We start from the raw sequence: 23,543 nt of genomic DNA, 5'->3' as shown, positions 1-23,543 counted from the left end.
GGCATTTCCCCCAGGACTCTGCGACCTCAAACAAGTCTCGACTCTACAAACGGGATTAATTTTCTTTTTTCCATAAACCAGACATAACGATTCTGGTTTAGTTATTTAAGTAAAGGATGGAAGAGGCACGACTCTCCGGACCCAAGGGCCGAGGCACAATTTTTTCCACCTCAGGAACCTCAAGTTAGTTTTTTTTCTCCTACGATACCTTCCCTGGGATGATGCTTTAACCGTGAAACCATGTAAGCCAGTTGCAGCTTGGACAGCTAAGGAAAAAAAACCCATTCCCTACTCCTGAGCCAACCTAGGGCGCCCTCACCACGCCGTACCCGGAATCCCAGCCCCCGCTCAAGACCCCGCGAGCTTTCGGTTCAACATGGCTGCGGGAAGTGAAAGGAGAGGCCGGCGCGCGGGATGGAGGCGGCGCTTGGTCTCCTGGCAACGGCCCCGGCGATTGGCCAGCCCATCTGCAGCTGACGCCAATGGTCAGGCGCCTTGCAAACGCTCGGCGTGGTGACTGCGGCTGCGCGGGAGATTCGAATCGGCGGCGGCTCCTCGCTGGCGGCGCAGGTGGGGTTGCTGCTGGCTCGCGTCCTCTAGCCATGGATAACCCGGAAAATGTTTTTCAGTAAGTGTGGGTCTGTGGGAGGGGAGGGGCGGGGGCGTGATCCCCAGCTGCCGGCAGCCAGGGGGCTTGGGTACCTGGGTTCGGGCCTAGTGGTCTGCAGGTCCCCGGCCCGCCACCCCAGACCTGCCTCCCTTTGCCCTTCCCAACCCCTTTCCTTGGCTCCGGAGTTTGTCCCCTCCCACCGTCACGCCACCCAGCCCTACCCCATCCCAGGTGGGCTGTGGGCCACTAGGGAGCCGTGGAAAGGACCGCGCACCGTGTAGCCGGGACTCTATGCCGAGACCCGGGCCCTGAGGCCGAGCTGCGGCCGGAGTGGCAGTTTGGGGGGATTTGGAGGGTTCCTGAGGCCCTCAGCGCTCCTTGATTCTTTGTAAGGAATCCGCTCTGGGCAGATTGCCGCTGTGGAAGTAAAACGTCTAACCCAACAAAAAACTAAAACTTACCTTTAGGTTTCATGAGAAACTTTCAAAGCCACTCATTTTAAAATTCTGCGAAAGAGAGAGAACTTAAAATTGCTTTAACCCCTAATCCCACAGTCAGTTTTTAGAAGTCTTTGAATAACGCGCACTTTAAGGGGAAAAATGTTCCCTTATGTTTATCATCATTTATGTCAACCTGCTAACAATTTTTAAAATTCCTACGCCTTTGCTTTTTATTTGTATGACTTAGGTGATTTATCCAGACTGTTTCAAAAGTATTTAAAACACTTAAACCATATGCGACAGGAAGTATAAAACTGGTTAGTTTTATCAGTACCAAGGTAATCTTAACTCTCTGGGGATCCGAAGACTCAGGTGGTTAAGTGCTGTCAAAACAAAAATTTGTTTGCCTTAAGACTTTTTCTTTAGCCCAGCCTGCAAAGGATTTCGATATTAGAGGCTCGTTTTCCCCCATTTTAAAAAAGAAATCAGGTATTTCCGACCTTATTTTGACTTTTTAGCTTTTAAAAATAAGTACTACATTTACATGGTTAAAAAAAGATTTAGAAAACTGTTCACTGCGCTCTATACTTGACTGCTCTCCCACTCCCTCATATGTAACCATGTTTCTAGTTTATTTTTATATTTATTTTGCAAATATAAATATTTATATTATAATAACATATGAACATATCTATATACATATATGTACACGTGTGTACAATTCCTGCCTTTATTGCACATAAAATGTAACAGAGTGTACACACTGCTTTTTTTGCTTAACACTGTCCTTGGAGATTTCACTCTATCAATCCATAGATTCTTTTCTCCTTCTTTTTTACAACTACATGATATTTCATGGACCACAATTGATCTAAAAAGTCCCCCGTTGATGGAGACTTGGGTTGTGGACAATATTTTGCTATTACAAATAGTGCCGCAGTGAAAAATCCTGTACACGTGACATTTTGCCTATATCTGTCCTCTAGATTCCCAGAAGTGGGTTTGCTAGATCAAAAGTAAATCCATGTGGAATTTTGGTAGATCTTATTACCAATTGCGGTGGCAGGGACTGTGTACACTCCCACCTGCAAGCAAATTGTAAGAGTGCCTGTTTCCTTTGCTTCCCCTCTACACTTGTCACATTGTTGCAATCTGGTGGGTGAGAAGTTGTATCTCAATGAGGTGAATTTCTCTTATGAGAGAGGTTGAGTATTTTTCTGTGGAATACCTTTTGTTCATTTCTTAAATTGGGTTGGGTTTGGTTTTTTTCCCCCCAACTTCTAGAAGCTCTGTTTGGTTATCCCAGTTTATCATTTCTCTTTTGACTCTGCTTCGTGTTTTATTTTATTTGACATATAGAAGCTTTTAATTTATATATAGTTGACTTCATCTAGCTTTTCTTTTGTGGCTTATGGATTTTGAGTCATAAGAAACATTGATTTCATCTGTATCTTGAGGTACAAGAGCTAGAAGAAAGTATTACTTTCAACCCTTTTTTCCCTACCCCCGAAAAAAGTCATGTAACAAATGTCATGTAGCGTCTCTGATAGAAACCTAGGAGTGTTCCTTAGCTTGACTGTCTCTTACCCAGTGTGCAATCCCATCAGCAAGTCTCATTGTTTCTTTCTCCAAAACACCCAAATTCCACACTGTTCCCACCATGGTCCACCCTGTCACTAGGGCTCTGCAGTAGCTTCCTAACTGGTTTCTGGCTTCTATTCTCATCCCCCACCCGCTTCTTCACTTGGAGAGACAGATGCACATTTTAAAATGCAAATTAGATCTTGTCATCCCCACCCTTCTCCTAGCTCCACGTACTTACATAGCTGCTTGGATCCCTGGCACCGATCAAGTGTCACCCCCTCAGAGAGGCAGGCTTTCTTTCCCTGACCACCCTACCTGAAAACAGTAAGTCCCGTCACATTCTTACCCCTTCTCTCATCTTTTGAGGGTTTTTTCCTATGTGCTTCATGTCACCTGACAATACTTTACAGTTTTGGTTTGTTTGTTTGTTTACCGCACTAGCACCTGGGGGCCCCTGGAGAACTTTGCTGTGCTTGGTTGTTTTTTTTTTAAGCTGTGGTTGGGTACACAGAGGTCGGGCCAAGCAGAGTTCTCAGGGAGCCATAGCCACTGACTTCTGAGCATTGCCATTGTGTGTTCTTCCTCAGGGACGTTGTGTTCCACTGAGGCCCAGAAAGCAAACTGGATCTGGAAGCCCTGATCGGTGGGACCCTGGGCTGTCGCGCACCCTTCCCAAGCCCTCTTCAAGTCTTCCAGCCAAGCTCCTGAGCAGCAAGGGGAGGGGTCTGAGGCAGTGCCATGCCTGGGTCCCAACATTAGGAGGAGGGGCAGCAAACTTCTGGGTGCTGCCCCTCATGGTGGTGGTAGTGACATCGGGAATCAGTGAGAGGAGAAGGAGACTCCTGGGGATAGACCTGGGGACCTTCTTTTAGCTGCTTCTTTATAAGGCTACCTCAGGGGCCTTGCGTCTTACTTTCTTCTGAAGAAACACTGACTGCTTCTGAGTGTTCTGACTTCTGAGGGAATGCTGTTTTCATTTTTATTATAGCATTTGAATTGATATTTAAGATTTCTATTTTAAGGTGTATAAGTGATAAATATAAAATATATCTTTTAGGAAGTATTCCTAATAATCCCATGTACATATTTTTCTCTGCTCTAGAATGTTTGAAGCCCATATGCAGAGCTACAAGGGCGATGACCCACTTGGTGAATGGGAAAGGTTAGCATTTCGTTTATTTATTTTTTTCTGTAAACAAACTATATGTGCTGCCCTGAAAAATTAATGTTATCCGTATTTTTTCTAGTTACATGCGATGGGTAGAAGAGAATTTTCCTGAGAATAAAGAATATTTGACAACTTTATTAGAGCATCTAATGAAGGAATTTTTAGATAAGAAGAGATACCACAATGACCCAAGGTTCATCAATTATTGTTTAAAATTTGTAAGTATACTTTCAGATGTATAATCACATCTCTAGTCATGTTGTCCTTTTGTTTTTTACCCCAGATTTGAAGATCATTTTAGACTGTCTTTTATTCTGATACCTTATGTTTCATAAATTTTTTTTAAGTTGTATGGCCAGAGACACGTATTTTACAACCTTTTGGCTTCTGTACTGTGGAATCAGTGATTTAATTTTAAAATCCTTCTTCTCTGTGTATCAAGTCTGAAATGTGACAACACAAGGTAGAAACCATTAGATTAAAAGAAGGTTCATTGGATGAGAAGCATGCTTGGGGAAGGAGAGATAAGCAGGTACTCCCAGTGAGTTCCTGGGAGTAAATTAAATTCATTGTGAATAATTAAGAAAATATTAACTCTCAGAAATGAAATTTAGTACTAAAAGAAGAAGGCCGCCTCAGGTTAGGCTGGGTCTCTTCAATCTTGAAATAAAGGCTTGGGGGCGTGATTTCTAGTAATAAAATCATGAATGGAATAGATAAAGTAAACAGGGATTTGTTCACTAAGTTTCAAAATATGAGGATTAGAGGAAGCCTGTGGAGCTTGAGCAAGTATAACTTTATATGCTACGTTACAGAACCTGCTGTCTTGGGAAATAATGTGGGTTATCTGGGGACATTGAATGTCAAGGAAAGGAACGAGCTTAACTTTGAGGCTTGCCATCAGAGGACCACACAGGCCTTCCCCTGCACAGTACATCCTGAAGCCTCCAGGAAGACGCACGCTGAGGGCTGGCTGGACTCGGCCGCACTGAGACTGGCAGTGCCTTCGTTCTCATGTCTGTCTGCTTTGGATTTCTGCAGGCTGAGTACATCAGTGACCTTCCTCAGTTTTTCGAGTTTCTGTACAACCATGGGATTGGGACCCTGTCAGCTCCTCTGTACGTAGCCTGGGCTGGGCATCTGGAAGGCCAGGGGGAGCGGCAGCACGCCAGCGCCGTTTTTCGGAGAGGAATTCAGAACGAGGCCGAACCTAGAGAGCTGCTGCAGCAACAGTACAGGTAGTTTGAAAATAAAACTCCACGCAGTGTCTCCTACCTTGAAATGCAATGTTTGCTCTTAAAAGATTTTTATTGTTATCTGTTTGTACAGGGAAACCCTTCTCATTGGGGAAAATGTGGATGTATAGAATAGTAGAAAAGCTGCCCAGAAATATTACTGTTAACATTTTTGTGCACTTCCTTCCAATATCTTTTCCGATGCCTATGTGTGTGCCTTAGTGTCTGTGTATTTTTACAGTAGACCGTACTGTATGTCTGATTGTATGTACTGAGCTTTATACTGCTCTTAAGAAATTATGCACTTTTATACTACTTATAAAGTGGTTGTGAAGTCTGTCGCAGAGCTATGTCATAATTTAATTGTTCTCCAATGGAACATTAAAGTTGTTTCCAACATTTTGATTTTTATAAATAACAACATAATGAATAACTTTGTTTTTCACAATTTTTGACTTTTTCAGTGATTAAATACACCTCATTTAGGGTGTTATTTATATATACCCTAATACAGAAAACTAAAGAAGCAGAGGAAACCCATCAATTTTAATTCGCATTTTTTTCTCCGCTTGTAATAGGATTGCAGGTGTTTTTTATGTACATATGCAGCCCTGTGTCAAGGTCTTTTTTCTTCATCATAAAAGTATTTCCTAATGTATTTCCTATTATTATCTAGTTCCTTCTGATAGATTCTCAGAATTGAAACTGTGGAGTCAAAGGGTGTATGAAGAGTGTTCAGGCTTGTGGTACATGTAACCAAATTCCCTTCTCAAAAGGTGGTACAGGTTTCTGCTGTCTCTGTCTAGCAGCATAGAGACAGCTTGTCTCCCTGCACCCCTTGCTGGCTCTTAATACACTCATTGTTTTCAACTTTGCTCCAGTGCGCATGCTCTTTTTAAACTTTATTATGAGAATTTTCAAGTATGTGTTAAAAAAAGAAAAGTTAATATAATGAACCTGCATTTACTTATCACTTGCTTTTAATTATTAATATTTGATCACACTGTGCTGAAGGATTTTTTTTTAATTAATTTATTTATTTATATACTTTTTGCTGCATTGGGTCTTTGTTGCTGCACGCCGGCTTTCTATTTGTTGCGGTGTGCAGGCTTCTCATTGCGGTGGCTTCTCTTGTTGCGGAACACAGGCTCTAGGCACGCAGGCTCTAGAGTGCAGGCTCAGTAGTTGTGGCGCATGGGCTTAGTTGCTCCGTGGCATGTGGAATCTTCCCGGACCAGGGCTCGAACCTGCATCACCTGCTAACCACTGCGCCACCAGGGAAGTCCCTGTGCTGAAGGATTTAAAGCAGATCCAAAACAGCAAAATATTTTACCCTAAACACTTCCATAAACATCTCAAAAAGGTGATTTCTTACAGAACCTTACATCATTTTCATACCTAACAAAATGAATAGTAATTCCTTAATATCATCTAATTTTCAGGTATTCTTCATTATGTAAAATGTTTTTGTTTTTTGCCTTTTTTTTAAACCATTGGTTTGTTTGAATTGAGTCAAACAACATTGGCATTTGTCTGCATTTGGTTGTACATCTCTCAGTCTCTTCATACTATGCACCCCTCCTCATATCACCCAAAAATGTCGAGCTTGGAGGTTGCATATTACTTGATAGGTTGATTAACATGCAAAGATGCATGAAATGACATGTTTAAGAAGTCCTCACAGCATGAACAGTAATATATCTGCTTTTTAAAATAGTTTTGTACTTTAACATCTTTCTTCAAACCATTATACTTTTCATATGTTCCAGATGTAGAGAATGCCTAAAATAGAGAGTTCAAACACCCCATGTTGTAACATGTACATACTTGATACCCTCAGAAGGAGGGTATGTTTGTTATATGAATTTAAGAAATACTAATATAAACAAGGCAAAAAGAGGAATTTTTCTAATATTAAGTGTATTGGGTATGAAGACAATCCCAGAATTTTTTTTTTTTAATTTTGAAGCAACTCTAAAATTGAGCTTTACATTCTCTCTTAACCTCAGTCTTTACTAGCTTATAGTAAGCTGCCTATCATGTTTAGTTTTCACTTTTTTTTTTAATTAATTTTTTTTTTTTTGGCTGCTTTGGGTCTTCATTGCTGTGCGCAGGCTTTCTCTAGTTGCGGCGAGCAGGGGCTACTCTTCGTTGCGGTGGCCTCTCTTGTTGTGGAACACAGGCTCTAGGCGCACGAGCTTCGTAGCCGTGGCACGTGGGCTCAGTAGTTGTGGTGCACGGGCTTAGTTGCTCCATGGCATGTGGGATCTTCCCGGACCAGGGCTCGAACCCATGTCCCCTGCATTGGTAGGCAGATTCTTAACCACTGTACCACCAGGGAAGTCCCTAGTTTTCACTTTAATATAATATATATTGAACTGTAATTTATAATCTATACTGATGCCTTTATTGCTGTCTTTTAGGTTGTTTCAGACACGCCTCACCGAAACCCATTTGCCAACTCAAGGTAAATAATGCTTTCTAAAATGTCCAAGACGTTGATAATTTAGTCTGATTTTCCCTACCTTTTTTTTGTTTTCCTTCAAAAACAAATCCATCCACTATTTCTTGATTATATTATCTTAGATAACAGGGGTGGTGCTATGATAATAATAATGCCTGATAAATAGCAGAGCAGGGGCTCTGTCATAGCACTTTAAAAGGAACCCCCCTCCAACACACACACACACACACACACACACACACACACAAGCTTGGTGATTTCATTGTATTTTTAGGGTTTTTAAAAAATAAAAATAAAAATTGCCCCACATAGAGGACAATACCTACTCTGAAGTGAATCTGTTCTGAATTGAATCAAATGTGTTTAATGCAACTTTTAAAGAAATGTAGTTTGTTTTGTTTTTTTTTAGAAATAATAGATTACGTTCTAGCATTAATCATTGACTATCCTATTGTTTAAAATAACTAGAGTTTACATGTCTTTCAGGGACTTTCTTGGGCATTTTGAATTGATTAGAAAGCTATCTCTACCATATTTCTCTTATTTATAAAGTATTTTAGTTGCATTTTCTGAGACAGTGTAAATGAGTTTATTTTTTAATGCTACTTATTGAAAGATCAAGGGAATGTATTTGTAATAATTTTATTTAATATGGTTTTACCCTTATTTCTTTTTATTTCATCTTTTTCCCCTCATAGCAAGAACCTCAGAACCTCTGAATAATGCTCAGATTTTAAACCAACTGGTAACATTAAAATCCAATCCAGGAAATAACTCAGCCTGCATTTCTAAGAATCAGGTAATAATAATGATTGTAGTTCGTGTGGGAACTGGGAAGGGTACGGAACGGTCATCCAGCTGCCTTCCTTGGGCATCTCATTTCTTTGACCTTGTCTCCCAAGACTCTAACCTCCATGTCAGCCACCTGTGCCTGTGGCACATTTCCGGGCCTGTCATCCTCCACCACGGCTCACCTCAAATATTAAATTTAAAATAACTCGCTGATCATAACTTCCTGCATTGTCTGACCTAGGGAACCGGGCTCCACGACCTCCTGTCTTCGCCTCCTCCCAGCAGCCTCTCCTCCTTTGTTCTGCGGGGCTCCCTTGCACAGGCCCGGGATTCCCTACCATGGGTCACACCCACGTGGAGGCATCTGAACCCACCTAAAACACTCCTGGCTTCGAACTATAACCTCAGCCAGGGCTTTACTACTCCCCAGCAATTATGCTTCCAATTTCCCAGTTCACTTTTTATGTTTTACATATCACTTATGTTTCCCATTTTACTCTCTAATGCCAAATTATAATGATTTTACACTTCTTTTTACTCTCCTCAAACTTGGGACCTGACTACCTCCAACCCCTTCCTCAGGAACTGGCAAAAATACTATTTCAGTGAAACAACAGAAGCCATCAGATGATGTCTGTCCATTTCTGCCACCAACCAATAAATAACTTCACCTTTCCCTGCCATTGCAGTGGGGCGAGGTGGCTCTTCTGCCCTGATGGCTTATTAGCATGTGAAAATGCTCTTTCCTTGCTTCCCAGCATCTTTCCTCTTCATAGTACTGTTGCTCTTTCAAAGTTTGCTAAGGACCTCCTTTAAGCTAAATCCCATGGAAATGCCTCTGTTCGTAGTACACATGTGCAGGTTTTATTAATGTAGCACATTCCTGATGTAGAATATGAATTTCCAACTTCGACAGATACTCAGATGATCCCAATTTACATCCTACTCATGTTTGCCAGTCTCATTGCTTCCTGTTGTCCCGACTGTAAGTTTCTAGGCAGCAGAGTTGGGTCTTGTTTACAGTCACTTCCCAGGACCTAGCTCAGGACATGTCACGTATGAGATGTTCAGTAAATACTTGTCTAGTGAATGAATGCTAGCATTGGAGACTCCTCAACATAGAATAGTACCAGAAGAAAATTTTAATGATTTTTTTTTTTTTAAATGTAGCTATTTGGAATGTTAAACTCATTACACATAGGTGATGCGGCTCAGCTCCTGGACTATGTATCAAAGGGAAGTAAGTGCCCTTCTCGACTACCAAGCAGATATTTTAAAATCGCTTTCTTATCGGACTCTAGTTGCAAAAGTTATCATAAAAGTAATAATGCAAACCTAGGCTTCAGATATTAATTGTAACTTGAAAGAACATATACAAATCTACTCGATGATTCAGAGACGCCCCTCAAGTGTTTTCATATTGTTTTGTGAAGTAATTTGGATGATAGATTCTTTCCAGATAAGTGAGTGCTTGTGTTTCTTTTCTGTCTTTCTAGGGTTCAGAACTTTCTGGAGTAACATCTTCAGCTTGTGATAAAGAGTCGAATATGCAAGTACAATCAGTACATTCATCTATTACTTAGTTTCCTTCAAGAGCTGCTTCAGTACACTGTTGTAAATAATGTATTTTCCCCATTTTAGGGAACAAAGGGTGATCATGATTTCTAAATCAGGATATTCTGCACACCCACCTGTGGCAGCCAAAGCTGATGTGCAGCAGGTTGTCATGTATTGCAAGGAGAAGCTTATTCGTGGAGAGTCAGAGTTTTCCTTTGAAGAGCTGAGAGCCCAGAAATACAATCAACGGAGAAAGCATGAACAATGGGGTACTTGCAGTCTTACAGTCTGAGCTATCTTAGGTCACTTAATATAATTCTCATCTCTGAGTAATTACATTTTAGCAGATAATTGACTATACTGAAAGAATCTGCAAGAAAAATGTCTCTAGCTCATTCTGTCAGGAGCCTAAAAATCTTTAATACTAGTGTAGCAACCACATTTGTCCAAAGGCTAAATTGGTGTCTTTTGACAGCAAAACTCAGGGTTGAAACAGCAATAAAGGAGATAGATATCCACACCAGTGTTGCCTTAGCTTTTAGTGAAGTAGATTTTTTTTTTTTTTTGCTGTACACGGGCCTCTCACTGCTGTGGCCTATCCCGTTGCGGAGCACAGGCTCCGGACGCGCAGGCTCAGCGGCCATGGCTCACGGGCCCAGCTGCTCCGCGGCATGTGGGATCCTCCCGGACCTGGGCACGAACCCGTGTCCCCTGCATTGGCAGGCGGACTCTCAACCACTGCGCCACCAGGGAAGCCCCGAAGTAGATATTTTTAACCTTTCAAATAATATCTGTACGGATTTGAACTTCTTTATCTAGCTATTCTAAACCTCTGGGTCTGTTATTTGAACTGTGAAAGGATTAGGTTAGGAACTGGAGTTGAGATTTTTCAAGATCTGCAACTACTGTAAATAAGACATTCAGGAGTCCTCTGATGAAAGTGCCATGTTATTCATGGCTGTGCTGTACAGTGGATCAAGCTTTGTTCCCCAGGGAAAACTGAATGTTAACACCAGTCTTGGCACTTGGCTTTGCTGTAACAATGTGGACCTCAGAGGAAAATGAACCTCTGTCCTACTCAGGGCTTTTACACCATCCAAGTATTTGTGCTGTGCCCACTCTGTAGGCCACTTTTTGTTCATTCATTATTTCTCTTTTGGTTGACAACTGAGAGGACAGTCAGTTGACGCTCGTGGAGGACTCTTTTGTGCCTTGCACAGATGCTAAAGTCTGAGCTGGACGATTAGATTTGTACGTGATGTGGTTATGTTAACCAGTTACTGGAAATGGGACCAAGATCAGTGTACTTGAGACACTGACCATTCGGTGCACTTTACTCTTATTCCTTCTTAGAAAGCACCTAGAGGTTTAAATCTTTTAAAAACTGTTCCATTTTCAATTGATTTGCACAGTCGTGATGGTTCTACAAGTGGTGCTTAGTATCATACCGTGCTATTACCAAATATTTTTGTTGCTCATCATGTAAATTTTTATAACTTACATGCCCTGAACTTAAAAATAACTGTGCTACAGGAAGGTAAAAATTATAACTGAAAAGTAATACATATTTCAGTTCTTATAATCTAATACACATGGAAAAGACTAGTAAAAACTTTGCCGTCTTAAAAATAACCTTTTACTGATTTTGCATGGATTCCTCTGATGACCTGAATTTAAATTTCACATGCAAACCATATTTTCTCTTTCCTAAAGTTAATGAAGACAGGCATTATATGAAAAGGAAAGAAGCAAATGCTTTTGAAGAACAACTATTAAAACAGAAAATGGATGAGCTTCATAAGAAGTTGCACCAAGTGGTGGAGACATCACATGAGAACCTGCCCTCTTCCCAGGGGAGGTCTGAGGTGTGTGTGCTCCTTGCTGATGCTTCCCATGCCCAGTACAGGGATTTCTGTTTCTATTTGTCCTCTGTGTGCTCTATTTTTAGAGTTAATTCTGATGTTAATTTAGTTACTAGCTTTCTGAATTATTTTCCCCCCAACAATGGGGGAAAAGGCAATCCAACACACTTCCAGTGACAAAGAGGTCACACTTAAAGAGCCAAGAATCAGAATAACACTGGGCTTCTCAGCACCAACCCGGAAAGATCTTCAAAATGTAGAATGAGAAAGGAAGTTACAGGACAGAACGTGTAGTGTGTGTGTGTGTGTGTGTAGGCACATACTTATATACTTAATTATTAGCGTATATAATCCTTTTTCTGATTTTGGGGGGGTGTACAATGACTATTATTTAATGAAAATTCAAATATAATGATTTCTTTAGTTTGTATTGAGAAGCCAGCGCGCACCTGCAAGAATGGGTCTCAGGACCTGTTTTTTCTACAGACTTACTGTGGCCACATTCCTGTTTTCAGCTCCACCTTCACGTCCATCCTGAGATGTGTTCAAATTTCTGAACTTCTCTGGAGATCAGCCTCCTCCAGCTGCTGTTTTAGGTGTTAGGATTCCTTTACTGTCATTTTGGTGAGGTTTCGGGAGGACGTGGATGATAAAGCACATGTTTAAGCCACTGTCTTTAACCAGAAGCCTCTGTTTATGAACTTATTTCTGTATATGAGTGGTATAAGGATATATTTGCCAAATGGATCTCCATTTGTCCCTAAATCGTTTATTTACCAGCTCAGCCTTTCTCTATTGGTTTAAAATATCTTATCACATACTAAATTTTTAAGGTATAAGATCCATTTCTAAAATAGCTGTCTCTTTGTTTTAGTCAATAGGTTTCTTCTTGATCATTCCATATTGTGTGTTTACTATAGCATTGTTGTATGTTTTGATATCTGGTGGAGAAAGTCTGATTATTATTTTTTTAATGTATTTCTTCAGAAATGAATATTATGTTTATTTTTAATCTTTACTAATTTGGTAGGTGAGAAAATGTTATAGGTCATTTTTAATTATCTTTTTTGATGACTAGTGAGAATAAACTTTTTATATTTTGTCCATTTGTCTGTGAAATAACTATTCTTGCCCTAGATATTTGGTGCTTTTTTTTTTTTTTTTTTTTTTTTTTTTCGGTACGCGGGCCTCTCACTGTTGTGGCCTCTCCCGTTGCGGAGCACAGGCTCCGGACGCGCAGGCTCAGCGGCCATGGCTCACGGGCCTAGCCGCTCCGCAGCATGTGGGATCTTACCGGACTGGGGCACGTCCCCTGCATCGGCAGGTGGACTCTTAACCACTGCGCCACCAGGGAAGCCCTTGGTGCTTTTCTTAACAATTTGTGAGAATACTTTTCTATGGTGAGAAATTAACTGTCTTTTTTTTTAAGATTTATGTATTATTTATTTTATTTATTTTGGGCTGCGTTGGGTCTTAGTCGCGGCACGCGGGATCTTTCCTTGTGGCGCATGGGCTTCTCCCTAGTTGTGGTGTGCTGGTTTTTCTCCTCTCTAGTTGCGGCTCGCAAGCTCCAGGGCGCCTGGGCTCTAGTTTGTGGCACACGGGCTCTAGTTGAGGTGTGCAAGCTCAGTAGCTGTGGCGCGCGGGCTTAGTTGCCCCGCAGCATGTGGGATCTTAGTTCCCTGACCAGGGATCGAACCCACATCCCCTGCTTGCAAGGTAGATTCTTTACCACTGGACCCCCAGGGAAATCCTGCTCTTTGTCTTTTAACTTGGTAACATAGGAGTGTACATGTACAGTCTAAGTACATGTGAGTAGAAAAGCAAAGACTTCAAGTTAAGGGCCCGTGTCCTTCCCACTGTGAGCCGTGCTTTTGTGGCAGTCAGTGCAGTTTATATTCGTGTTTCCTACTCATTAAAGAGAAGATGGTTACTAAGGGTATTTTAATAGAAGGAACACCATTATGAGCATTTGGTAACATTGACTGTTAGTCTTTTCCCAAAATTAAGTAAGCAGAAATGTGCCAGTTCTTAAATACTAATGAATGGTCAGGGCTGGTATTTTATTTTATTTTATTTTATTTTTTAAATTTTTTTAAAATTTTTTAAAATTTTTGGCTGCACTGGGTCTTTGGTGTTGCGCCCGTGCTTTCTCTAGTTGCGGCAAGCAGGGGCTACTCTTCGCTGCAGTGCGAGGGCTTCGTGGGCTTCTCATTGCAGTGGCTTCTCTTGTTGCAGAGCACAGGCTCTAGTTGTGCAGGCTTCAGTAGTTGCGGCACGCGAGCTCTAGGTGCGCAGGCTTCAGTAGTTGTGGCACACGGGCTTAGTTGCTCCGTGGCCTGTGGGATCCTCCCGGACCACGGCTCAAACCCGCATCCCCTGCACTGGCAGGTGGATTCTTAACCACTGTGCCACCAAGGAAGCCCCAGGGCTGGTATTTTAGTGGTTAGAAGTATGAGCTGCCAGTTGAGTGTGTGGTTAAGAAGCTACGGAAGCATCCACCGCGTAGAGTGGCCTTTGTTGTTGACTGTTCATTTCAGAATACCTGGAGGGGTAAGGAGCTGGCTCAGGAGGAAAGGAATCTACTGAAGAAGACAGGTGCCATTCTTTGAAAAGCTGTAATACCTAATTAGCAGTCTGGACCTTATGGCTTTGTTTTTGTTTGTTTGCTTACCATGAAAGGTCAGCCCAGCATGTATGGGGCCACACACAGGCTCCCCGCAGGAACTGAGAGCTCCGAGTCTTCCAGCTGTCCATCAGCAGACCTCAAAGAATGCAGGAGAGACACCCGAAGAGGCATCTGTTTTTCCACTTATGGCGAATGCTGTCACCGCTGCTTTGGTGTCCCCAGCCGTCACCCAGAGTATAACTCCCCAGCTTCCTTTGGCAGCCCAGCCAGTGACAGATGCCATGTTTACGGTGGCCAGCAAAGATGCCAGGTAAGCCAAAGGTAGCCCTAGAGATGATAGTGATGTGAATGGTGTCTGACGGCTTCTTTACGTGACCTGCAATATCAAGAGCAATGTGTAAATAATGGATGAGTCTTGTTTTTCAAAATAATTTTTAGATGGGCATGTAGTGGAAGAAACAAGTTACCAAAACATTAGCCCCAAATCTTCAGCCTCACTTATTGTTTCTTTTAGAGTATTTGTTTTACTTCATACTTCCCTCTTGAATTATAATTTTTCGATACACTGAAACTTAACAATCTTTTTGTAACTGAAGAATATACAGCTGTTAAACTGAAATTGCCTTTGCTTACTGGCTTTGACTGAGCATATGTAGGCGTTCATTACAATCCAGATATGTAGGCGTTCATTACAATCCAGATAGTTCCTTGACATATATTCTTCTCATATTCCTTCTGTCTTTGCACCGGGAGCAGTTTGGGATTAATGTCTGTTACACAATATGCCAAAATATGTCTATACACTGCTGTGGAGGTTTTTTCTCCAATTTTGAGGGATTTTCCTAGAGTACAGAAATTACAATTATTGTCACATCGCTTGTTTATATTTTCCTCTTCAGTCACTTTGGTGCTCTCTCTTTTTTAAACATAAAAATTTTATTGATCTATTGGAAAAGATAAAAGCTACAATGTAACTCACACCCTCCCCTTGGGCTAAACCCCTTGGCACAGATTATGGTTCTTAAGTACTGGTTCTCCTCAATGTCCAAGGTTAACTTTTACCAATGATTTCTCCTGGAAATAAGATTTAAAGTGATCATGCTTTTTCAGCCACATTAGGACAATAATTCAGACCTGTGTCCTGTATCAAACCATGTATGTAAAAAGAGGACTGTTGTGTGGGGCTGTGACTTCATTAGTTCTTAGTAGTTAATTTACACAACAATAAGATGGTCACAACAGCAGCAATGACAGGCCCCCGGAGACACAGTTCAGCGTGTCCAGCTGAACCTTATAAAATTATGAAACTCTTTAACCTAATGAACATTCAGATCATTCAGAAGCCTTTCAGACTGACCCTGACCTTAGCCTAGGCAAGGGACTAAAAGTACCCCCCTCACGCTCTCAGTGGCCTAGACGGCTGACCACGACAGAGAAAGAGCACCTTTCTCTGGTATCGCTATAAAACTCACGTTTTTATGACAGTTTAATGGGGATTTGTAAGATTAAAAGGGCTTTGCACTTTTTACTTTATACACTCACAGGGTCCATTAAGGGAAGCAGTGTTAAATAGACAGATGAGGTCCACTATCACGACTGTACTTAAAATAAACTGTGATGTAAGTGTCTCACGTACCATTTTTCCCCTCTTGATAACTGCTGAAGTCTAGAGGACAATGCACTGTGGCTACCTGCCCATCACGAGAGAGGTGGCCCCTGTGGCGAAGGCGCCAGCGCTTCCCCACGTCACAGCGCAGGAGAGTGGTGCCGGACGGCAGGCCCGGAGCTGGGGGTTAGCCCTTTAGCCTGTGTAATAAATGGGATCGTTCGAACCTCGTGTATGAATGATTATCGGGTGTTAAAGTACAGAATCACTATGTCAAGCAAACGTGAATACCTGGCCTTTATCTGTAAGAATTATTGTCCTCGAAAGGAAATGAAAGAAAACATAGAACATCTTAATTCACTTACACTGTAGACCTAGGCAGTCCCATCTGTGTTTTAACAACAGGCTCGTAATTGCTGACATTTTTTACTGTTCTTTCTTGAGAGTGATTGTGTATCAAGAGTTTTCTCTTCCAGGTGTATGAATAAAAGTACTCATGAATTCAAGCCACAGAGTGGAGCAGAGATAAAAGAAGGTAATGTTTAACTATTGATATAATACATTGCTGTCTAAGCTGTTTGCCCAGACTCGTCCAGGTCGCTCAAGGGTCTGTTTGGTGGCTGCAGTTCGTGAAGGCTTCAGGCCTTATTGAACCTGGGTGTCAGCTTTCCCGTTCTTAGAAGGCAGGGGTTAGTTAAACCCCAGACCATTTCAAATAAAGGTAGAAATTCACTTGACAGTCACATCTTAGTTGGAATCCTTTGGAAACTTGATTTGTGAAAACTTTCCTATTAAATTTCTCAGCAGATTTAATCTAAAACCAGAGTCATCTTTAATATGTTGTGAAGAAGGAAAGGTGATTAAAAGTTTAATTAGGAGTGTTATACTTCCGTTTGGTACTACTTTGTTAGAGGTATTTGCATAAAAGTAAGTTTTATAAATAAAATAAGACACCTGGATTGGGTCTTCATTCCCCCCACTCCTTCATGTACTGTGCCATCCTTTCCAATGACAGTTTAGTGGGAGCAGAGCTACTTGAAAAAAGCAGTGACACCTACATTTAACCAGCACCTAACTGAGCACTAGTAGAAGCCAGGCACTGTCCTAGGTAGTGAGAGATGCAGTCGCGAACAGAAAGGACAGAAATCCCCACCCGCGAAGAGGGGGAAAGGAAGTGTGGCTGGGCGGGGGCGGGCAGGGGTTGAAATCTCAGGGTCAACTGGGAAAGACCCTCACAAAGAAGGTGATATCTGGGTAGAGACCTGACGGGGGGAGCATCCCACGCAGCCCTTGGAAACCTGGTTCAGGTGGAGGGAGCAGCAAGGGCAGAGCCCTCAGGCAGGAATATCCCTGAACTGTTTGGAGCACAGCAGAGCGGCCAGTGGCCACAGGGAGCAGGGGAGGAGGAGGAAGGTGAGGTGGGAGCCGAGAGGCTCAGGCTGTGCAGGGCCGTGTACGCCATGGTTTGGGCCCGGCTGAGGGAGATGGAAAGCCAATCCTAAGATATACAATGTCACTATTAACCACTTCTGCGGTATAGTGGAGCAAAGAGGGCTATTTATGACCAGTCTGCTAATTTGATATGATCTTAGATCAAGCCACTTAATCTCTTTGAGCTTTTATTTCCTTTTCTATAAACGGATACTTCTTGCCTTACCTACCTCGTGGGACTATTATAAAGAGAAAAATGAAAGATATGGAAGCATTATAGTAATGCAAGTCCTTAGTGAGGATTATCAAGAATAATAAAAATGTATAATAAGTTTCTTAAATTGTGCCTTCTAAACTATTCTGATTTCTCTACTGATGCTGCATTTTGTCCCCATTTCTTTAATAGGGTGTGAAACACAGAAGGTTGTTAACACAAGTTCTTTTCACACAACTCCTAACACATCACTGGGACTGGTTCAGGCAACGCCATCCAAAGTGCAGCCGTCACCCACTGTGCACACAAAAGAAGCATTAGGTATGTGAGGCCTTTTGTTTGAATGTGTAGCATCTGACAACAAATTAATGAAAGCTCTTTTGCAGCCATGTTTACCATTATTCTTTCTATTCTTTTAAGGTTTCATCATGAATATGTTTCAGGCTCCTACACTTCCTGATGTTTCTGATGACAAAGATGAATGGCCATCTCTAGGTCAAAATGAAGATGCATTTGAAGCCCAGTTTCAAAGTAATAACAGATTGTTTAATAGCTACTAAGTGGATAGCGTTGTGGGTGGTTGCCCACAGAAATAGCAGGGATTATACAAGAAGTAGTCCTGGCCTTGGTTAGCTTGTCACATAAGGGCATGGAGTTTGTGAAATAAAAAAATACAATGTTGTTTGGCAAGGTATTCAGTGTGTGCCCTAGACTTGGTTTGTTTCTTAAAAAATAATAAATATTGCTAAAGAAGGACAAAATCTGCATGGGTAGGAATGGCCAGGAAGGGCTGAGTAGTTGAGGGATACTTGAGCTTTGCCCAGTAGAGGAATGTTCGGGCTGGAGTGTTGGGAGCCAGGACTAGCCCACCTTTGTCTAGAGTCAGAGGATTTGTGCTGGAAGCCAGAGAGAGATCACGATGAAGATAAATATAGAGCTAAGAGCTTAGTTCCTCATTGTAGGAAAGCAAAGACATGGAGAGCTTTATTCAGTGTCAGTGACCATAGCAGTGTGTTAGGAGAACGGCGAACGCTGCTTTATGTGTGGCAGGAACTCGAGATCGGAGGCTCGCGTGCTAACCCTTGTGACCATGGTTAGTCCCTTCGTCTCACTGCAGAGTGACTTACCTCATTGCTTAGTATTTCAAAAACTGACATCAGTTGTTTTCTGTAGCTCTTATTCCATTTTCTTATTTGTAGTTGAAGCTGCACCTAAAGGATAGTGTTTTGGGCCTATTTTAATAATTAACTGCAGTTTTTTACCCTTGCAGAAAATGCAACGTCTTCTGGGGCTTGGGGAGTCAATAAGATTATCTCTTCTCTGTCCTCTGCTTTTCCTGTGTTCGAAGATGGAAACAAAGAAAATTATGGGTAAAGAAATATCTGGTTAAGATAACACTGGGGGAGATGCGTGTTGCCATAGTGACAGGGACAGTGCGGAGATCCCTCCAGGAGTCCAGGTGGTGAGCTGGTGAGAGAACAGGACCTGCCGATCAAATGGCCTGGGCCCCAGCCCTGCCACAGATGAGCCTTTTGACCACATGGCTGGGAGATTGCTGCTGAAGTTCTTTTCCAGATCTGCAGAGTTCCGGGGGGTTACAAGAAAGTAGCCCTTCCATAACAAAAGTATTTGTTACAAAAGGAAACCGTATGGTTATAAATCATCAGAGAACCAAGGGATCCTATAGATTTGAAATTGTATTCGCTGTAAGTGAATTCACCAGTACAGGTATCCATACGTGCTCTGTATATATTTGCAGGATTGATAAAGTAGAAAAGGAAGTGGCTTATATTGGGTCACACTGCAGAGAACATTTGTTTTAAGGCTGAGCCCCATCAGGGTAGAGTAGGGTAGCACGAGGAAGTTTCACCATTAATAATTTAAACCGTGAAAGAGAGGTGTGAACTAAAGGTATCATGGTGTAGAAGAGGTTCATGTTCTGTAGCTAGACCAAGCACTGGGAATAAGAAATAAAACATACGGCATCCGTGCCATTCTGTTGGCCACAGCCCTAACTATTTTTTTGTCCTTAAAACTTAAAACTCAAAAAAAATAAAAATAAAATAATAATAATAAAAAAAACTTAAAACTCAGTGCAGTAGAAAGTTCTGTATTTTCCACCCTCGCTTAAGTAACTGTAGATCTACTTTTACATACATCGTCAAGTTAATTCAACCTGCACTCAGTTTTGCCGTAAAAGTAAGAAATATGTGTATAAATATTAACTAAATAGGAAAAGGGGAGAATGTTTTTAACACTAACTTAAGTGGTAGAATTTATTTCCTTAGCATATTTTGCTGTTTGTAATCTTGCAAATCTTTCCTTAGATTACCACAGCCTAAAAATAAGCCCACGGGAGCCAGGACCTTTGGAGAACGCTCAATGTGGAGGTGCACTTCAAAACCAAATGTAAGTAAATCTCTGCTTCATCCATGAAATGGGTCCCGCAACCCTTTTCTTTTCATTTTACCAAATGCTTGTGCCAGTCAAATGAGGTGGTGTATTTAAAAAACTGTGCTGAAAAAATAAAATATTATGTGAAAATTAAGTTTTATAGAACATTATTCTATAATTATTTGCAAATCTATTATGCACCACACATTAAGAGAGATATAGAAACTGAAAAATGAGTTTGATAATGATCCTTGCCCTCTGAGAGCCTTCCCTTTAGACAGGAGGAACCACTGGGGGCATATATATTTTTCCTAGACCTAAGAAGTTTAATACAGGCTATATGGGAACTCTGTATTATCTTTGTAATTCCTCTGTAAATCTAGACTTTTCAAATTAAAAAAAAAAGTAGGGACTTGCCTGGTGGTCCGTGGTAAAGAATCCGCCTCACAAGGCAGGGGACACGGGTTCGATCCCTGGTCAGGGAAGTAAGATCCCACATGCCGCAGGGCAACTGAGCTCGCGGGCCTCAACTAGACAGCCTGCGTGCCGCAAACTACAGAGCGCACGTGCCCTGGAGCCTGCGCGCCACAACTAGAGAAGAGAAAACCCTCATGCCACAACTAGAGAGAAGCCTGTGTGCCGCAATGAAGATCCCGTGTGCCGCAGCTAAGACCTGATGCAACAAAAAATAAATAATAAAATGAATGATAAATCTTTAAAAAAAAAAAGTAAAAATTGGTAAACGAAACGTGATTCTTGCATGTGATATAACTCCGCTGGAGCGTGTTAAAGATGAAGTGTCCCAGTTCTGGGGAAAAGAACAGACCCACGATGTCCTTGGCTCTGTTAGCCAGGGGTTACATCCATTTCTTCAAAAAAATTAAAATTCCTCATTTTTTTGAATCTTAAAAAGTATTAATGTGTTAAATTTCATCTATGAAACAAGGAGATTGCTACTTTTTTTCCGTTCATCTTTCGTTGTAGGAAGTACCTCACACTGACGAGTTTTTGGATGATTCAACCGTGTGCGGTGTCCGCTGCAACAAAACCCTGGCTCCCAGTCCCAAGAGCCCGGGAGACTTTACGTCTGCTGCACAGCTGGCATCTACGCCCTTCCACAGGCTTCCAGTGGATTCAGTGCACCCTCTAGAAGATAAAGGTGTGCCTTACACTATCTTAGTGTCTTCTGCCAACTTCAGTTCTTTTACTATTATAGTTTTCTTCTGGAAGATTTGAAAATCATAAAGAGGAAACTTAAAATCCATTCACTGTATTATTACATATTTGGTTTTTGTTTTTGGCATAATGTCTTTCTAAAGTCTATGTGCATTTTAAAAGTTTGATAACTTAGATTTTAGGTAGAACGGGAGAAAAATCTATAGAAGCATTTAAAGGCAAAGATACAAAGTCCAACCCATTTGTATGGGATTATAGCTTTATTTCATGTTTTACAACAAACAAAATAGCCACTACAGATAGACTTGAATGTTAAAAATATGAACATTTTATTTTCTAATTTGGTAAGAGTAACAAACAGCAAATTTTAATCCTTGATATGTATCTACAAATTTTATTACTTTAGAGATGTAGCCAAGTACTATACTCGGAAAATCATATTTAAAAATTTTTTAGTGATCTGATAAAACTCACAGATGGTCCTTATTTTCCCCAAACATAACATTCTCATATCAAAGATCTTTATACATATGAACTGAAGCTTAACGAATGACACAGTTATTGAATACAGATAATTATTACCTATTAAATACGATCCTGCAAAATAAATACAGGCATACCTTGTTTATTGCACTTTATTGCACTTCGCAGATACTGGATTTTTTTTAACAAATTGAAGGTGTGTGGCAGCCCTGTGTCAAGCAGCCCACTGGCACCATTTTCCAGCAGCATTTACTCACTTTGTGTCTGAGTCACATTTTGGTAATTCTCGCAATATTTCAAACTTTTCCTTATTGTTATATTTGTTATGGTGATCTGTTGTCAGTGGTCTTTGATGTTACTATTGTGACTGTTTTGGGGTGCCACAAACCTCACCCACGGCAGATGGTGAACTTAGTCAATGGTTGTTGTGTGTGTTCCCTGACTGCTCCCCCCGCTGGTCATTCCCTGTCTTCGTCACTCTCCTCGGGCCTCTCCCCTGAGACACAATAGTGAAATTTAGGCCAGTTAATAACCCTACAGTGGCCTCTAAGTGTTCAAGTGAAAGGAAGAGTTGCACGTCTCTCACTTCCAATCCAAAGCTAGAAATGATTAAGCTTAGTGAGGAAGGCGTGTCGAAAGCCCAGTTAGGCCAAAAGGTAGGCATCTTTCACCATGTGGATGCGAAGGAAAAGTTCTTGAAGGAAATTAAACGTGCCACTCCAGTGAACATATAAATGATAAGAAAGCAAAACAGCCATATTGCTGATATGGAGAAAGTTTGAGTGACCTGGATAGAAGATCAAAGCAGCCACAACATCCCCTGAAGCCAGAGCCTAATCCAGAGCAAGGCCCTAACTCTCTTCAGTTCTCTGAAGGCTGAGAGGTGAGGAAGCTGCAGAAGAAAAGTGTGAAGGTAGCAGAGGTTGGTTCGTGAGGTTTAAAGAAAGAAGGCGTCTCCTTATCAAAAGTGCAAGGTGAAGCAGCAAGTGCTGATGCAGAAGCTGCGGCAAGTTATCCAGAAGATCTAGCTCAGATCATTAATGAAGGTGGTTATACTAGACAGCAGGTTTTCAATGTAGATGAAACAGCCTTATATTGGAAGAAGATGCCATCTAGGACTTCCAGAGCCAGAGAGGAGAAGTCAAGGTCTGGCTTTAAAGCTCCACAGGACAGGCTGACTCTCCTGTGGGGCTAATGCAGCTGGTGATTTTAAGTTGAAGCCAGTGCTGTTTACCATTCCAGAAGTCCTAGGGCCTTTAAGAGCTATGCGTCATCTATTCTGGCTATTCTCTATAAATGGAGCAGCAAAACCAGATGGCAGCAAATCTGTTTACAACATGCTTTACTGAATATGTTAAGTCCACTGTTAAGGCATACTGCTCAGAAGATTCCTTCCAAAATAGCACTGCTCGTTGACAATGGACCTGGTCATCCAAGAGCTCCAATGGTGATGTACAATGAGATTATTTTCATGCCTGCTAACACAACATCCATTCTGCAGCCCATGGATCAAGGAGTAATTTAGACTTTCAAGTCTTATTATTTAAGAAATACTTTTCAGAGACTTTCCTGGTGGTCCAGTGGTAAAGAATCTGCCTTCCAACGCAGGGGACGCAGGTTCGATCCCTGGTCAGGGAACTAAGATCCCGCGTGCTGTGGGGCAACCAAGCCCGCGCGCCTCAACTAGAGAGATGCCCATATGCCACGGCAAAGATCCTGCCTGCCACAACGAAGACCTGATGCAGCCTAAATAAAAAAAAAAAAAGGAAATACATTTCATAAGGCTATAGCTGCCATAGACAGTGATTCCTCTGATGAATCTGGGCAGTCAATTGAAAACCTGCTGGAAAGGATTCACCATTCTAGATGCCATTAGAAACATTTCTGATTCATAGGAA

General features: G+C 41.6%; 1 protein-coding gene across 4 annotated transcripts in view; it reads left to right on the top strand.

The window, feature by feature from the left end:
- The first annotated feature begins 396 nt into the window (after nt 1–396).
- Nucleotides 397–23,543, top strand: part of BUB1 (BUB1 mitotic checkpoint serine/threonine kinase) — a 41,576-nt gene continuing 18,429 nt past the window's right edge. The window contains exons 1-17 of one of the 4 annotated variants that reach the window (XM_089922787.1): nt 538–628; nt 2,859–2,958; nt 3,737–3,796; nt 3,882–4,020; nt 4,844–5,040; nt 7,461–7,504; nt 8,200–8,300; nt 9,790–9,842; nt 9,935–10,119; nt 11,564–11,715; nt 14,395–14,651; nt 16,409–16,482; nt 17,785–17,913; nt 18,013–18,123; nt 18,863–18,962; nt 19,920–20,001; nt 20,971–21,145. In XM_089922787.1, the coding sequence (XP_089778913.1) occupies nt 3,738–3,796; nt 3,882–4,020; nt 4,844–5,040; nt 7,461–7,504; nt 8,200–8,300; nt 9,790–9,842; nt 9,935–10,119; nt 11,564–11,715; nt 14,395–14,651; nt 16,409–16,482; nt 17,785–17,913; nt 18,013–18,123; nt 18,863–18,962; nt 19,920–20,001; nt 20,971–21,145 (1,858 nt within the window). In that variant the 5' untranslated portion in view covers nt 538–628; nt 2,859–2,958; nt 3,737. Of the gene's footprint in view, nt 629–1,659; nt 2,959–3,736; nt 3,797–3,881; nt 4,021–4,843; nt 5,041–7,460; nt 7,505–8,199; nt 8,301–9,789; nt 9,843–9,934; nt 10,120–11,563; nt 11,716–14,394; nt 14,652–16,408; nt 16,483–17,784; nt 17,914–18,012; nt 18,124–18,862; nt 18,963–19,919; nt 20,002–20,970; nt 21,146–23,543 lie in introns of those variants that run through there. The other 3 variants (XM_022599251.2, XM_089922785.1, XM_089922786.1) reach the window with 3 other exon arrangements.

This window comes from Delphinapterus leucas, chromosome 13, assembly GCF_059928025.1.
Source record: "Delphinapterus leucas isolate spDelLeu-1000000601 "Yukka" chromosome 13, BTC_Dleu_Yukka2, whole genome shotgun sequence".
Lineage (NCBI taxonomy): Eukaryota > Metazoa > Chordata > Mammalia > Artiodactyla > Monodontidae > Delphinapterus > Delphinapterus leucas.
This window is presented reverse-complemented; position numbering and strand designations above follow the sequence as displayed.